This window comes from Amborella trichopoda, chromosome 2 (assembly GCF_054954075.1).
Source record: "Amborella trichopoda isolate Santa Cruz 75 chromosome 2, AtrichopodaSantaCruz75HAP2 v2.0, whole genome shotgun sequence".
Taxonomy (NCBI): Eukaryota; Viridiplantae; Streptophyta; class Magnoliopsida; order Amborellales; family Amborellaceae; genus Amborella; species Amborella trichopoda.
The window spans coordinates 64,281,242-64,298,144 of NC_142337.1; the positions used below are offsets into that span (position 1 = coordinate 64,281,242).

The 16,903-nt window shown below is 36.7% G+C and overlaps 1 protein-coding gene across 3 annotated transcripts; it reads right to left on the reverse strand.

Annotated features, from left to right (window-relative positions):
• Positions 1–3,982: 3,982 nt before the first annotated feature.
• Positions 3,983–16,045, reverse strand: LOC18430354 (binding protein). 3 transcript variants are annotated; one of them, XM_020664952.2, is made up of 9 exons: positions 14,206–16,045; positions 12,204–12,944; positions 10,168–10,674; positions 9,705–9,796; positions 8,961–9,048; positions 8,335–8,449; positions 7,930–8,056; positions 6,210–6,384; positions 3,983–5,258 (listed from the first exon to the last, which is right to left on the reverse strand). In XM_020664952.2, exons 1-9 carry the CDS (start codon positions 15,871–15,873, stop codon positions 4,218–4,220), a joined length of 4,554 nt encoding a protein of 1,517 aa, XP_020520611.1. In that variant the 5' UTR covers positions 15,874–16,045; the 3' UTR covers positions 3,983–4,217. The 3 variants fall into 3 exon arrangements, 2 of the variants coding, with proteins under 2 accessions (XP_020520611.1, XP_020520612.1); XR_016050124.1 differs by lacking the exon at positions 9,705–9,796 and having other exon boundaries at positions 14,206–16,005; XM_020664953.2 differs by lacking the exon at positions 12,204–12,944 and having other exon boundaries at positions 14,206–16,005.
• Positions 16,046–16,903: the final 858 nt, after the last annotated feature.

Genomic DNA, 16,903 nt, shown 5'->3' on the forward strand with positions numbered 1-16,903 from the left:
AAAAATAAATAAAAATAAGGCTTATCACAATAAAAACATGTTATTCCAATCATATTATTCCAATGACTTATCATGTTGAAACCAAATGTTAGAAGACATGTGATTCCATGTGAGTGCCAAAGACATGCAAAGTAAGAAATTGTGTGATGATGACTTTAGAATGGTACATTTATTATTAGAAAATCTTTTTGGAATGGTGATGATGTTGTTATTAGAAAATATTTTTGGAATGATGTGATTATCACTTTAATTTCACATTTCAGTGGAATTTTGTGACAAAAAAATAAAATAAAATGATAGTTTATAGGCAAGTGCTAGTACAACGTTGGTAATGCATTTCTCATATTTCTTGAAGACATAGCTAAACAATAGCCATGTATTTCCCAAGTTGCATCTAAATACTATCCAAACAGTAACATTCCATTTGCAGGTAATAGATTACGCCAGTAATGTATTTCACAGACAATATATTTCCAGGTATCCAAACAGCCCCTCATCGTTTTTTTTCATACCTCTTAAAATGGGTACTATCCCAACTCAACCTTATTATGCCCATCTAATTATGAGAGAAAGAAAGTACCCACAACCTAAAATTTGAGAAATATGAAATTTTAATATATTTGATTATAGCAATATATATTAAAGCAATAAAATTATCATATCTTATTATAGTAAGTATATATATATATATATATAAGAAATAAAATTCAATATAGAGAAAGACATGCATAACATACCTAAGATTACATTTCCATATCTTAACTAGAGAAAGAGAGAGAGATGTCAATATTGATGTTTATCTCTGCATTGTTTTTATGTCTTAAATCGTGCATATCATAACTAAGATTACATTTCCATATCTTAATTAGAGAGAGAATGACAAAAGGATTTCATATTGATACTTATTTCCATATTGTTTCCATGTCTTAATTTGAGAGAGAGAGAGATCAATATTCTTTTCATATCTTAATGAGAGATTTTCAAATCTATCTGTCTCAACAATGTTTCCAAATCTTAATTAGGGAGGCATGAGAGAACAATTTCCATATCCTCCTTATCTTAATATTGTTTCTTCCTATTTTTTAAAGACCTCTTAAAGTTGGTAACAATTAGATGTTGTATTTTTTTATTTTGATCCCACACTTTCTTAAAAGTTGTGCATGTAAGTCATCCCTAATATTTTTTTTCCCTATTTTTTGGTTCAAACTTCCTAAAATGGGTACCTATCCCCAACTCAACCCCCATTGTGCCCAACTAATCCCGAGAGAGATAAAGCTCCGACGATTTTAAAATTTGAGAAATATAAAAATTTACCTATTTGATTATAGTAATACATATAGGAGCAATAAAATTAACCTACCTTGTTAGAGTAAGTATATTTACAAGAGAAATAAAGATTAATCTATCTTATTTTATATATATATATATATATATATATATATATATATGAGAAATAAAATCAAGAGAGAGAAAGATATGCATGTTAAGGAAGGTTTGGATGGAGTTTCTATTTGAGTTATGCAAGGTTGTTTTTTATAATGTCAAAATATTCAGATTATTTTTCTCAAAATATGGAAACATAGTTACCAAAATCAAATGATCCAACCATCATACTATTGGTCGATGTCCTGGCGAATTTGGTCTAGAGTAAAAATGAATTTGGTAAATTTTTTTTTATCAAAACAAGTATTTAATTAGTCTGGTATTTAACTAGTTTTGACCAGTCTAACCAACTAGTTTCAATCAGTTCGATCCGCTAAACAAAGTGGGGATTTTTTTTTGTCAAATATAGTGCACATATTCAAATTACTATTCATGCTTCTTTTTTTTTAATATCTAGTTTTGACGGGACCAAACTCTTTACCAGTTTGGTGCCCAGTCTAATCCTCAGAAAAATAGGTTTTTTTTTTTTTTTCTTCTAAGGAAGCAATTCATGAAAGGGTAAGGTTTGCTGCACTAATAAATAAAAATAACAATAATATGCTAGAATATTACAAAAGAGAAGAAATCATGATACATAGGAAATAGTGTTATTAGAATTGAACCGAACAGAAAAAAGTGTTCAATACAATTTAATTAACAACAATTTGACCGGTGATGAAACCGGTCAAACCACTTAAAAATGTTCTAAACTACAAAATGTCTATTTTCACAAGTTCTGTTAAAATTTTGAATTATCTAAAAATGTAATTTATTACTAAACTAATAAACTGAACCAATTTGGGTATGTATTGTGATCCAACAAGTCAGACGATCCAATTCGGTTGTACTTACATGAATGAGGGTAGAGAAAATGAAAATAAAAAGGCAAAAACTTATAAAATCGTCTGTACGTGGGGAAGAGACGTGTAGGCCACTTGTCTCTCCATAAACGTAATATATTTATATATAGCATGCTCCTGCAAGAACACACTACACACATACACTGCTGAACAAATGAATTACTCATATATTGGAATTGTATATTGTGAGATTATTTGTCGTTATTATTAGAAGGCACAATTGTTACTAGTCATTAGATGTCAAATTAGATGGCTTAGGGTGTGATTCAAAGTTTAGGAATTTTGTGTTTTGGAAACTTTGATTCTTGTGAATGCACACTCACAACCACCCGATTTGAAATCTGATGGACAAGAGTAACTGTGACCTCATTGTATTAAAAGTTTATTGTCGGTTTATATATTTTCCTAGATGCATATTTTTTAATCTAAATTTTTGAGATCCAAAGTATTTCTAAATAAATAAAAAGTTGGATTTTGAACTTATAAACAATTAAATATTAACACATCTTCACGAGAAACGCCGAAGAGCTCACACTTGAGTGCTTATAATTTTTTCCTTTTTTTTTCAAGTTGGTCAATATTCCAAGAAAGTTACTTTCGCATAATTTCGGGTCCTAAAAATACTCATAAATGGATTTTAAACATGGGATAAATGAACAATGCATTCCTACACGAGTATATAATCCAAGAAATTTTGAGAATGCAATTCATCTTCCAAAACGTGCCTGATGTGCTTCTCAGTGGAACTTGTGTTGATATAAAAATAGATATGGAAATCTCTCACTGAGATAAGGAAAGAATGTTGATCTCTCTCAAATTAAGATACGGAAACAATGTGGAGATAAGCACTAATATAAAAATATTTTTTTCATTAGGATATAGAAATACAACCTTAGTTATATTATGCATATCTTTCTCTCTTGAATTTTATTTCTCCTATATGTATTATTATATAACAAGATCGGTTAATTTTTATTTCTCCTAGACATATACTTACTTTAGTAAGATAGGTTAATTATGAAGAAAGGACATGAAGAAAAAAAAAGAATTCCAAATCTATAAAATAATACATTTTATAACAAGTTCTCTAGACTGTCTATTTTCAAGTATTTTTTGATTTGCTCAGTATAATTTTTTAATTTTAAAATTTTATAACTGAGGATGAAAAGTTATTTTTCGAGCCAGGTTTTTGGCACCAAAACGACAACTGTGTGTAAATTTTATGGGCTCACCTTATTTGTTTAGTATAAGGAGGCTAGCTTATCCAAACCTAAACCGCACCCGTTACTGTATTATGTAAAAGGAATTTTGCAACAATTGAACTGGGTACGTATACTATGGTCCTGCAGTAGCAGCAATGTGCATCTACTCCCACACTCAAAACAACTATTTAAGAAGATTTTTTTAGTCCAAAATTTTGGGAACCACATGAGATGAATACTTTCAAAAGAAAAAATTTGAATATTAAATCTTGTGACACTTAGATCTAGCCATTCAAAACATGGAGAGCCTCTATTCAATATTGAGGCATTAGTTTAGTCTAATACTTAAATAATATTTCAAAAATCCCTGCAGAGATTACATCTCAAAAATTTGAGATCAAAACAATATCCCTAACCTTTGTTTTGCCCAAGGGGAAGGGACTTTTTTCCTGGTACAGGGGCATGTCACTATGTAGGAATCAAACCCAGTATACCCTATACAAAGCAAACTAAACGCGCCATTATTATTACATTTCATAACAATCATACAAAACAAACATAATACAAGCTTCCCGTATTACAAATCCTGGGTTTGGGGTTTATCCAAAACCCCTCTCCCACTCTCTCTCTCCCCTCCAAAATAAGGGGAGAGGTTAACTGTTTTAACTGCTGATGCCTCCATGTTTCTCCCCCTATACACCATTCAAATTCATTTTTGATAATAAAGTGAGCACTAACCCTCCTCAGAGCCATTGAAAGTCTCTCTCCTCCTCAAGGACTCTAACACCTGAGAGCAGTTGCTCTTTCTACTTGCATCACTCAAAGAACCCTTCAACTTTGGTATGCTCATCGTGCCAAGGGGCGGCGTCGATGTCCCCCCATTCACATCCTTAAGCACCACATTCACAGTGGCAGCCGCTGCCATATCGGCCACTGCTGACACAATTCTCTCACTATTCCCAAATTCTCCCTCTAAATCACCACCACCAACATCAGTAGATTTTACAGCACTACTGCAATTACCTCTATTACTAGACTCACCCCTGAAGAGACCATCAACATAACTACTAGACTTCAAATTACCATTGCTCTGAACTCTACTACAAATATTAGACCTAGAAAATCCTTCACCACCAATACCATTAGGCCCCAAATTAATACCATCACCACCAGCATCAATACCAAGATTAGGCTTTGGGCATGGACCACGAATACCACTGTTGGAACATGAAAGCCTGCAATTTGGAGCAACTGAAGGTTTAGCAGCCTTATAAATTCTGTCTCCACCAATACTTGTAGGCCTTGAATGGCTACCGCCACCATTATTAGCTTGGGTGTCAGACGTTTTGCCAACTGATGAATGATATCCACCTGACCTGCGTATCGTGGCCATAGCCTCAACCACTGTGGACTTGGCCTTGGATGCCTCGTACTTGCGCATATCATACAAAATCTCCTTTTGGAGCTGCTTATCAGCTAACAATATTTCGTCAATCTCATTGTTATATTCTTTGAGGAGAACACGAAGGCACTCCATGAGGCAACCCAAGAGAGGGCTATTTCGGCTTTCAAGTACTTTCTTGAGCTCTATGAAAATGGGGATGGCATTCTGAACCAGGCTCTTCTTGGCCACTTGGCTCACCACCCTACCTTTGGCCACCGTAAAGGCACTAGCTGCAGGTGGAACACCTTCTTCTTCGAGGTCTGTGGCCAATGGGGTGTTGCGTGCACTTTGCAGGCGCATCTCCTTGCAGGCAAGTATTTGCAGGGCATCCTGTTGCAAAGTTGGGAAATAGTTTGCAAAAATGCACTCTATTTGAATTTGCTTAACATCAAAAGGAAACCTTTGTGTATATAGGGTGGCAACGGGTTTGATAGGGTCCGCGTCAATCTATACCCACACGCAACCTGACTATCTTGGACATGGACCTTGGACCCAGGTCAGGGCCAAGTCATTTGGACCCGGACCAAGGTTTAGAAATTTTAAAATAAAAAAATCTATTTTATAAATTATTAAGCACATATGTTTAACATATTTTATATGGAAGAAGCTATTATCAGTCCATAGATTATGTAAGCCCAATAGCCCATCTTAAATCTGAAGCGATCCAATGATCACGATTACATTTCGTATTTGAATTATAATGTTTTTTTTCTACAAATTCAAATCACATTAAATTTGGAGTGTCAATTTTTTCAAAGTAGTAAAATCTAATAAAAATATCAAAAAAATAATTCACAAAAATAAATTGACCAAAATATCTTTAAAAATTTTCAGGGGTATTTTATCAATTTATTTTTTGTGAATTATTGTTTTAATATTTTTATTAAGTACGTTTGATTAGAGAAGTGAATGCTCCAAATTTCTTGTTATTTGGATTTATATAAAAATTATTAAAATTATATTACAAAATATAATCGTGATCGTCAGATCAACCCAAATTTAATTTGAACCGTTGGGCTTACACTATTCCACTGGGCTGACTTTAGTTTTTTCCATGTTATATATTTTTTACTGGGTTGGGTCCAAGTCAAGGGGCAGGTCCACCTGACCTAATCCCAACCTAATGGGGCACAAAACATGGACCCGTACCCGGACTCAGACCCGGACGACCCACCCCTTTGTGACCCAATTCGCACCCTTTTGTGTGTGTATTTATTTTTGTTCGGGGATATTCGGGGGGGGGGGGGGGGGAGAGAGAGAGTGTGTGTATATAAACACAACCTTAAGAACAGATTTTCCGGTTGAATCATTAAGGTCCAGCAAACCGTCAGCAGCTGCAGCAAGGATCTCAGCGCAGAGCTTGGCAGAGGTAGCCAAGAGGTGCTCTGGTGCCATTTGTTTAAGAAGAGAGACGTATATGTGCATGCGTTGAGATTGAGTTTTCTCATCTGGCCCCCTACAACAGCAGAAGAAACCAGTAAGCTTTTCCCATCCAGAGTGGAAACCATTAGAAATAACCTGGAAGACCTTTAACTTGGAGTTTAATGAACTAATTGAATGGAATGACTCCAGTCAGTGCGACTGAACTAATTGTGATTGAAGTACAGAGACATCTGGAGAAGATGGTCGTTTTCCATTTCCCTTAAAGGGAAATGGACATGAACTAATTGTGATAGAAGTACAAAGAGATTTGGAGAAGATGGACTTGCTGTATGCTTTAAAAGAGGCGTGTGGTTTGTATAATGTTGCAACTCTAAACAATCCAAGTAAAGTGCACCTACAAACATAAAACCACTCATGAGGGCTTTGCAGCACGAGCAAAGGACACGTCTCTAAACAATCCAAGTAAGGTACACCTACAAACATAAAACCACTGATGAGGGCTTTGCAATGCGAGCAAAGCACTCATTTTAGAGTGCTTTTATGTGTTGCATGCAAAAAAAAAGCCCCCCAACAATTGGAAGTTGCTTCGCACTCACAAAGCCAGTGGTAGCAAGGTCAAACTATTGGCTGAGCTTTTTGCTCTTGCAAAGCAATCTCAAACTCAAAGAGTACTTTGCTGCCCCTTAAGGAGGGACTTGATGTCTAAAGAGTGCTTTGCTGCGCCCTAAGGAGGGATTTGTTGTCTATGTGTAGCCTATGCGGAACATCAACTTGCTCCGCTAAGCGCTCATTGCACTTTAGCACTTTTTTTATTATGATGATACTTCGACTAGGACAAAATAGCATTGATAGCCTCTACTCGTGTCCTAGCTCGTCTAAGAACTAAATTCGCATCAATTGTTTGTCTCTTGCCTTCAGTTCTACTCAGGTTAGTTTCAGCTATTTCAAAAGTTTGCTAAGCTTCCTGCATATCAATGTCTTGCGGATCAATGTCACTAACCTTCTCCGCATCATTTTATTATAATTTTGGTGTCAAAAAGTTTTAGAATGGTCTTATAGTCCATTTTCATCTCTAACTATGAATCTTAAAACTCCAGAAATGGAATCAAGTAGACCTATGAACACGTGAAAATCTTGAAAATTGGCAGTCTAGATAATGTGTTGCAAGATGCACTATTTTTGAGACCCGAAATCTTTATTTTTCACATATTCATATACCTTAATGTCGTATGATCAATTAGAAGGTTTTCCAACATCAAAACAATCTTTTTCGATAGATTTTTGAGGTGCACCTTAATTCTACCTTTTAAGGTTGAGACTTTATAAAAACTTTTCCCTTAAAAGAATAGGCATTCTTCTGAAAATGACCACAAGGCCTCCCTCTCTCTCTTTCTCTCTCTCATGCAGGGCGTTATGCAGTTACTGGATGAGGTTATTGTTACTGCAGAGAACCCAAGGGGGAGCTTATATGTAGTAGCAACGATACTTACTCTTTTCTGGTTTTCATGGAGCTTTCTATAAAATCCAAACTTAATTTGTAGTTCACGTTTTTCTCCTTCAGCAAGCAAAACAATAAGAAAATTCATCACCATGGATATCAATTATAAACTACCATCACCTCAAAGAGAAGAGACGAGACTCTGAATGCGAGCTTTGGTATTCACTATGTCCCCCATGGGCATCACAACCATTCAACACAAATATGGCTTCCACAAAGCTATTATATGCCAGCAGAGGCGCCTTTGCTGCACAAGAATCCCACACAGTAAACTACTTGTCCTCTCTCTCTCTCTCTCTCTCTCTCTCTCTCTCTCGTTATTTCTTCATATATAGGGTTTGGTCAAATACTTCTTCATAATAAAGAGACGAAATAGGGTTTGGTCAAATACTTCTTCATAATAAAGAGACGAAATAGGGTTTGGTCAAATACTTCTTCATAATAAAGAGACAAATGGAAAGAAAGATCTCAAGGATGTCTCCGCTAGAGAGAATTCAATAATGTTTACGCTAGTGAGATACTCACTCTTTAAGATGCTCCCGATAAGGAAATCTGCAAGCTGCCTGATCTTCTCGGATTCATCCACCAGAGCAAAAAGAAACCGATGGAATAGCACACCTCTCCACTTCACATAGTCTCTCTGTATCAAACTCCAGAAAACCATGTCTGAGAATATTCTAGGAAAACAGCCTGTTTTTTTCTTTTACTTGTAACTAGGCAGCACTTTTCAAAAGAGCTACAAAAATCCAAATGTTGTAATAGACAAAGCCAAAACATATTTTAAATTTCATTAAAATTGATAAAAATAAAACCAATATCCACTTACATACTCATAAAAGCAAAAAAATGGGAACTCCTGGCATGTCGAACAATTTTCAGCAATTGGTAACCAGAAACTTGCGAAAAAACAACATATAAAAAATAGTTGGCACCATGAATTATGAAGTTAAAACAGTAGTTTTGCTATCTTTGAGATCTCTGAAGCAGTTTATCAGAGTGCTCAGGGTAAATTTACCATCAATTCATGGGCACTAACTAACAAGTGTTTGGAAATCATCATGTTTTGTCATTTTTCAGGTGCACACACTTGATCCCTTTCTTCATAACCTCTTCCCATTGCTTTGCTAAACCAGGGTAGTGAGAGTTCAGACCTGTAGCAGCCTGGAGAGCAGAATGAATGTCTGCCTTCTGACTACTTCACATGGGTCACACAAAGATTTCGTGATCTTGGCAATATAGCTGAAAAAGAAATATAACCTCTTGCAATTACAGTCACATAATTCTTCAAGATTACACAAAAGAAATATTAGATAAATATTTGATTGAATAAATATTACATAATATGTCAAAAATTCGACTGAAGAAAAGGAGGAAATTTAAGGAAGGTGAACCAAAGAAAGCTCATTACTTCTCAAGAATTCAACGATTGTGGACTTGCATGTAATTATAAAAAATATAGTCCCCATTGTTAAGAATTTATCAAAATTGTCCATTTTGAACTTGAACTATTTTCATTAAAAGTTAACCTCAACTTACTTTCAAATTGGACATGGAGTGGAAACCAAAATTAAATCAGGGCGCATTTGATAGTGTGGAAAGAGCAATGCTTCATTGCACTTTCCGCACTTCAAGATACTTCCCCCTTTGATTACCGGGGGAATATCCTAAGCTCCACCACTACAGTGAACCACTTTCTTTAAAAACCAAGGGAAGTGACGCTCCAAGGACACTGCAGTAAATGGTAAACACGTGGTGGTTGGGCCAGTTAAAGCGGTAAATGGGGAGCTGCGGTAACTGGTGCTCACCAAAATTGCCTCAAATATGCCCTTGGAGTTGGCCAAAATTTTAATGAATTATAGGAATTTCCAATCTGTACTCAGTTTTGTAATCCTCACCAATCAACTAGTGCAGTGTATCGAACACAAAAGTCAGTCATTACCACCATGATATTGTTCCGGAGAGGAGCAGAGTTACTCTTTTCAAGCTCCTAAAGCACAACCACACCAACCAGTCAAATACGGAAGAAAGATGACAGACTTCCTCCAATTAAAAAAAGCAGAGACAGTAAGAACCGACAAAGATTTCTGTGTGTGTGTGGGCACACTTGTGTGTTTGTGTCTGTGTGCATGTGTGTGTGCGTGATAGAGAGAGATAGGCTATTGTGCAATTAGGACATTTGAAAAAAGTGTGATTGATTATGTAATCCTCTTCAAACCACTGCTAGAAAAGTTATTTTCAAAGTCAGTGCTGTTTAAGCAATTGTACATTTTTCCTTGAATTGCAAGAGGAGTGACAGAAAAGTTCAATTCTTGTATGATACCTTTTTTGTTTGATAAAAAGTTAGTTCTTTTATCATACCTGCACAAACAAAGGTATGTATCTCTTGGCCAGCTTGTCATCCACAAGGCATATCTTTCCCAGTGTGACCCATGACTGAATGTAGAAAGATGAAGAGAAATTCTTTGCTGAAACACTAACCAAACCAGTAATCTCTTTAGATTTTGGTTTCAAGCTTCCAGAAGTTATCACAGTTTGAAGCAGGGGAATGAATCCCTTCAAATTAGTGGATGGACAAACCAGGACCAGGGAACCCAAAGTAAAAATGGCTGTTACAGCTTGTACAGATGGATTCAGAGCTCCCATTTTTGTCTTCCCCTTGGCTTTCTTCTTCCTGCTTCCACTTCTAGCTGGGGTTTGAAAGCGATCTAAGTTGCCCATTTCAGAGACCTCAGTTACATAATCATCAAGAATTTGCAGAGCCTTGGAGAGCACCTGGTCTACCCACTTCGATATTAACTGGTCACCCTTCTCATGGATGGCCTTCCTTTGGCATAATGTTTTAAGAGCTTGTACATGAGCATCAACCTGTTCATGAAACATAAATGAATTATGTTCATGATACATAAAATAGCCTAACCACATTTCAGCCCTCTGAGTGTGTGCGTGAGAGAGAGAGAGAGAGAGAGAGAGCAAACAATGGAACACTTTGGAGCATAAGTTACAATAAACAGTTTTATGATTCGATGAGCCTGAGTTCACTTTCCAAGTAAAAGAAAAAAGGAAAAGAAATTACGCCATGATGCATTGAAGTTTGTAACAGCAAACGTGTGAATTACACATCATATCAACCATCTGTGATTTGAGTTGATTGTACTTTGCTATTCATAAATTCCAAGCATCATCTACACAATCCCAAAGGAACAAGCTTAAACTTGCCGCCTAGAATGCAACTTTCCACGGGATAATAACAAAGTAAATGACAGGGAATTAGGCTTCAATCAGAATCAATCCATACCTCTGAACCTAATATTCCTAAGTTACTTGTCGCATAACTCATGTGCATTATGATCTCTCCTAAATTTTAAATGCGTCAACTAGAAATGTTATTACAATGTTGTGATACACCTAGTAGTGCCTTCTACAACTCAATACTTTGTACACAGTGCTGTGAATAGTAACTGAAAACTTCTCTTAATAATCCCCTTTCATTTCCTTTCATATTGAAATTAAAATGTGATAAACTTGATGACACCATTCACTTTTTAAGGCTAGAAGGCAATAGTTCAGCAGTAGTTCATACGTTTCACACTTTCAGAAATATCAAAGCCATTAATTAGATTCGTACACAATGAGTATGACAAAGTATCTGTATGATTTTACCTGACCCCAGCCATTGGATGTTAATGGCAGATGGCTGCAGTTTTTTGTTCCTCGGCTCAAACTCTATCAATTTTTTTGATGGACATTGATTGGAGGAAGCACATCCCTCATAGACATCTAAACTGGGGTAATGTGAAATTTCCTACATAAACTATAGGAAATTTCACCTTGCTCACTGAATGCATCTTCTTAATTAATTGAGCTAAGCATATTAGGCGTAACAAAATGATAAAGGAATAATTCTCTTTCTGGAAAGGATGTAAAAAAATGATTCTTAATTGCAACAAACATGCTTTATTTTCAGAACCTCTTCTATTTGCAAGTTGATTCCCAAACACAACTAGAGTCCTGATAGTGTTCAGAAGTTCACTATGTCCATTACCTAGTAACACATTAAAACAACCGATAATACCACATTGACAGTACGCATCAAGCAAAGATAGAAAGAAACCCTAGTAATATTCTGACTCAGCCTGGTCTCAATTCAACATTATAAAATACAAGTCAAGTCAAAGGTTTTACAAAAGAAACTTTTCTAAGAAAATAGAAGAATTTAAAAATGAGGGGTCAAGAAACCATCGAACCATAAAGACTCAGCCAAGACTCATGAACTCGTGCAACTCTTGACATAAACCAAGCAAGTCAAAACCAAATCTTGAAGCTTCTTTCTCTAAAAAAACCTGACATAGTCAAGTCAACTACGCCCATGTTTTAAAACCACGATTCTAGCTTACCTCTGTAGGGTGCATGTTAAAGGCCATAAGCCTCGCTAACAAGCTCTCAGCAAGCTCGGCAGCACCAACAGGCGGCAGTTCTTTCGCAACATTGGAGATAGTCTTCAACAAGTGGACCCGATCTTCTGCCCAAGCAACTGATACAGCGTCCTGTTCATCCTGACCCTCCAATTCTTGCCATGCAAAAGGACTACCAATTTCTTTCTCAGTCGTATTCCTATCCAAGAGTTGCCAGTGATGGTTAAGGAACTTCCACCCCACAAATTTTGGAAGAAACACTGAAACCTCAGAGAGGAGGTACCAAGCACCTGGAGGTGCAGTCCATTTCTCTATTGCCATAGAGTGGTTCACCCAAATTGACTCAGAGCTGGTTATGATATTTTGGAGAGAGAGAGCTAGTCCGGACCTTAGCCGCCCTTTCTTGCCAAGGCTCGCACATATGCGCTTAACACAGGGGGCTACCTCTCCATTGCAAATCATTTTAAGCAAGTCTAGGATACCTTCAGGGAAGACCATCTCAAGCTCTTTCTCTATTACAGCTTTCGAGGCCTTAGGGATATGATGCTTTGGTTTGTTGTTGCTTGAGCTTGCTGATGCAACCCTGCTGATATGATCTAAGACCAGTTCTAGAAAGAGGGTCTCACATTCGTCTTGGACGCTCGACTCATTATCAGTGATCAGTTGGGGAACGGAGTGTAGCCACTCTTTCACCACTCTCTTCTCAGGGAATTTCCGGAAAACCTGAAAAAGACCAAGGGTGGAATTCCCAAAGAAACAAATTTAAAAAAGTAATTTCCGGATAACCTGCACAGCCATGGTTGGGACTGAACTGACTTTCTAGTAAAAAATATTAAATGTTTGAAATTTAAAAAAATTGGAAAAACTATCTGACGCATTTGGACAGAAATACATTGGGCTCCAAGGCATGCTAGTTGTTAGAATGACATATATAAGGTTTCATGTTTCTTCATTCACTTTCTCATAGTGCAAAAGAACATTGAAGTATGTTAGACCTATAATAGGGTAGAGTCATTGAGATCAGTGATGGGCAATGGATGAGACATTGAGACTACTAAAGCCACTATGTATATGATCCTGACAATAGTAGCAAGCACATTGCCCAAGACAAGTTTGTCGAAAAACAATCTATATTTTCAATGAGAAGGCTTGGAGCATTCTACTACTACAGGGAACAATGTCATAGCACATCCAACGCAAGAAAGAGACAAAGTAGATGCATATTTGAGAAAACAACTAAAGTGTTGTTGTATTTAATGAAAGCCGTACAAAATGCTATGAAGTCTTTCCTCTAGTATATTCGTCAAGGCTTATTGGCATTCAAATTCCATGAAGTGTGGTGTTCATGAGAATGTGGACAAGCAAACCCAATGATATTAACATCCAAATTCCTTTATGAGGAAACTTCTTTGGAAAATTTAGCATTAGGTTGGAAACTCAAGTTAGAGAGTTGGGGTTTTAAAGTAAACCATTCAATCCTTGGTCTTCCATACACCAAGCTGACTTTCATTGTCAACAAGAAGATATATTAGCTTACAAATCTCAAGTATATCACATCTTGCACAAGAAAAACAAATAGATCTCACTTTGAGAAATTTATTTGAAGTCCAAATGAGGAAGCTAACATTTTAAAGGATAGTTGTTATTTTGCCGTTTCATACAGCTCTATGCCTGTATGAAAATGCATTAGAGAAGCTAGAGAAGCTCTTGAATACTTTGTCAAGAACGAGACATGGTACCTAGTCTCACTATCAAAAGAGCAGTAAAGATGTCATTATCAGTAGAATGCTAGCGTAATATTAACTCCTTTGTCACGCAAAATGAATTGATTGGGACAAATTGATAACTACCGATCAATTTGGTGATATTCTACATACCAAGCAAAAACACAAATACTGTGTTCATGAAAATAATTAGGTGTTCACGGAAATAATGAGGTGAAAAATTGAAAGGACACATAAAGAAGAATAAAGGAACAAATTACCTCTGATAAAGCAGAGAGAGCAGCCTTTCTGATGCTAACAAGGGGGTCTGAGCAAGCAACTCCTATGGTTTTCAAAGTGACATCATCTGGTATTCTACCAAGTAGAGAAGTAGATTTTGTAATAAGAAACAAAGCAGCCTTTCTCACAGCTGCCTTCTCATCCACACACCTCCTCCTCAACAAAACATTCAAATCCTCACAACCCACCCCAGGTGTTATTGGTGTAGGCCCTGGCCCCGAAAATGGAGAAGGCCTAAGATCCCCAAAAAGTAAGCCAGCATTCCTCGCTTCCGCCTCCAAACCTTCTTCCGTCTCTTGCTTCTCTTGCAAATTGTTAGGCCTACCCATCCCGCCAAACCCCAACAGTTCTTGCAATCTCGATCTATTCCTTATATCACTCGCTAGCAGTTCAATGGCATTGGCCATATTAGTCAAAGCCCTGGCCCTTATACCCGCTACCTTATCTGAGCATCGATGCAAAAGTGCTTCAAGGCATCTTAAACCCCAAAAATTTTGATCCTCTTTCAAGCCCAAAGGATCAGGTAATGACCCAAGAAGAGAGGGAATCAAGTCCATGGCAATCATTCGAAGCCGAGGCTTACCTTGAGTCATCTTCATGACAAACCCAGCAAAACCCATCTGCTCACTTGTGTTCATTGCTTTGATTATTGCTATTATAGACTCCACAGCCAAAGCTCGAGGCTCAGTTTTTTCAGGGGCCTTCATTGCTAAGTACCTTGGCAAAGATATGAGGGCCTTTCGAATTAAATCAGATTCCGTGGGTATCACCTTATTGATGACAAATCTAAGTGCAGAGACTCGAACTTGAGATTTTTGGCATAGGATTGAGCGAGCGAGCATTTTGAAGATTTCAACAGATGTTAAAGTGCGATCCCCATTCTCTTGTATCAAGACCCTTTCCATAATTTTGTAGCACAATCGACATAGAGATTCATAAGGTGGTGGAGAAGGTACCGATGAAGAAACTACTTTTCTACTTTTGCCACCCCTGGTTGCTGCATTCTCCTCAGTAAAACCATTGAAATCACAGGCCAACATAGGTAGCTCTGATACAACTTCAATCAAGTACTTTAGACTATCAAAATAGCCATCTAATCGCAGATTATGCATAACTAAATCTAGGTTCTCTAGCACAGAGATCAAAATGTTGGCATCAAAACCTTGTGGATTTCCATCTTTTTCCTGAGATTCGGGTTCTAGAGCTTCATCTTCTTCGGAGTCATTGATTCTTTTTGCATTTTTGGTCTTTCTTCTCAATTGGGTCTTTTTTGAATTGGGTTTTGAGGGAAAACGCTGAGAGCTTTGCTTGAGCGAATTTCGAATTGACCGGAGAAGAGAGTGAAAGGCGACAGGATTGAACAGTGTATATAAAGGAGAACCATCGGAAAGAAGAATAGTGAGATAGAGATTTGAGGCTAAAAGACCGATTGTACCTGGTGATTCCATTGTTGTTGAAAGCGACCGAACCAGAGAGGCCAGAGAAATGTTCCGAGACACCACTTCTTCCCATAGAGATGCTTCTGATGTTGAAAAAATCGCCTGCAAGTCCTGAATATGGTTCTTCGAAATGGGTCCACGTTGCCCATTTTCTCCCTCTTGGGGCTGATCATTTTCGATTTCAGAGAGTGTGATTAGGAGTGACTCCATGGATGAGGTTGTTGCCAAATTGTTTTCGATAGAGAGAAGGGAAAGGGAAGCTATGTTTGGTGAGAAAGAATAGAACCATGTGTCTCTTGGAGTGTGATCAGAGAGACTCCATTAGTGGGTTTAGGATCAAAATAGAACTTGGAGAGAGAGAGTGACGATGACATGAGGGCTTGAAAACTTCGAAATGCGATCTTTCCCGCTCTTGACCTGTCCCCGTTCACTTTTAGCCAAAAGAGAGTCTACACCCTCGGGAGAAGAATGTTCGTTTGCATGGATAAAACCCCACGTGCAATTAATTTTGAGGACCGCAATTTTTTGAGATGTAAGGTCTTCAATCTATAGATTGATCTCAATAAATAAAATTTAAATATGCCCCCTATGCACTTGAAAAAAAATAATACTATGCGATTGAATAATGACCACCAAATTTTTAGATGGTGAGATCTAAGTGTAAATTTCAAATTTTATTTTTGAGATAATTATCTAGTAATTTTTAATTGATTTCCACAATTTTAGATTGAGAAAATCCTCCCAAGTAGGTCTTTGGACCGACGGAGTAGAAGTAAACTATGCTATAGAAGTAAGGTGCCACTCAAAAATCCAAGAAAAAAAAAACATTCCAAATGATCCAATTGATCCAAAACCTCGAGTATATGGATATAAAGAGAAAAAAAAATTCAAGTCCCAAAAACATTGCATCTTGTAAAAAGTTATTTGGACTGTATATTTTCAAGATTTTCAAAGGTTTATAGATTTGCTTGATGTATACCGTCTTTTACCTCGAGAATATGGATATGAATAAACAAAAATATTCAAGTCTTAAAATCAATGCATTTTGTAATAAGTTATTTGAATTATCTATTTTCAATATTTTTAAATGTTTATAGATTTGTTTGCTCTATATTGTATTTAAAACTTTAAATTTCATAATTACGATTGAACATAAATTTTCAAAACCATATAAGGTGTTTCAGAGCTACATCTTCTAACATAATTTATAAGTGCACCTTATTTGTGAAGAATAAAATAT

What these genes read in the sequence shown, in the direction of transcription:
- LOC18430354 (XM_020664952.2), bottom strand. Translation starts at nt 15,873, where the DNA reads ATGGAGTCACTCCTAATCACACTCTCTGAAATCGAAAATGATCAGCCC. An exon ending in TTAACATGCACCCTACAGAG is followed by an intron (nt 10,675 to 12,203) that starts GTAAGCTAGAAT and finishes TTTCATGAACAG; the next exon opens with GTTGATGCTCATGTACAAGC. An exon ending in TATCGGGAGCATCTTAAAGA is followed by an intron (nt 8,057 to 8,334) that starts GTGAGTATCTCA and finishes ATTCTTGTGCAG; the next exon opens with CAAAGGCGCCTCTGCTGGCA.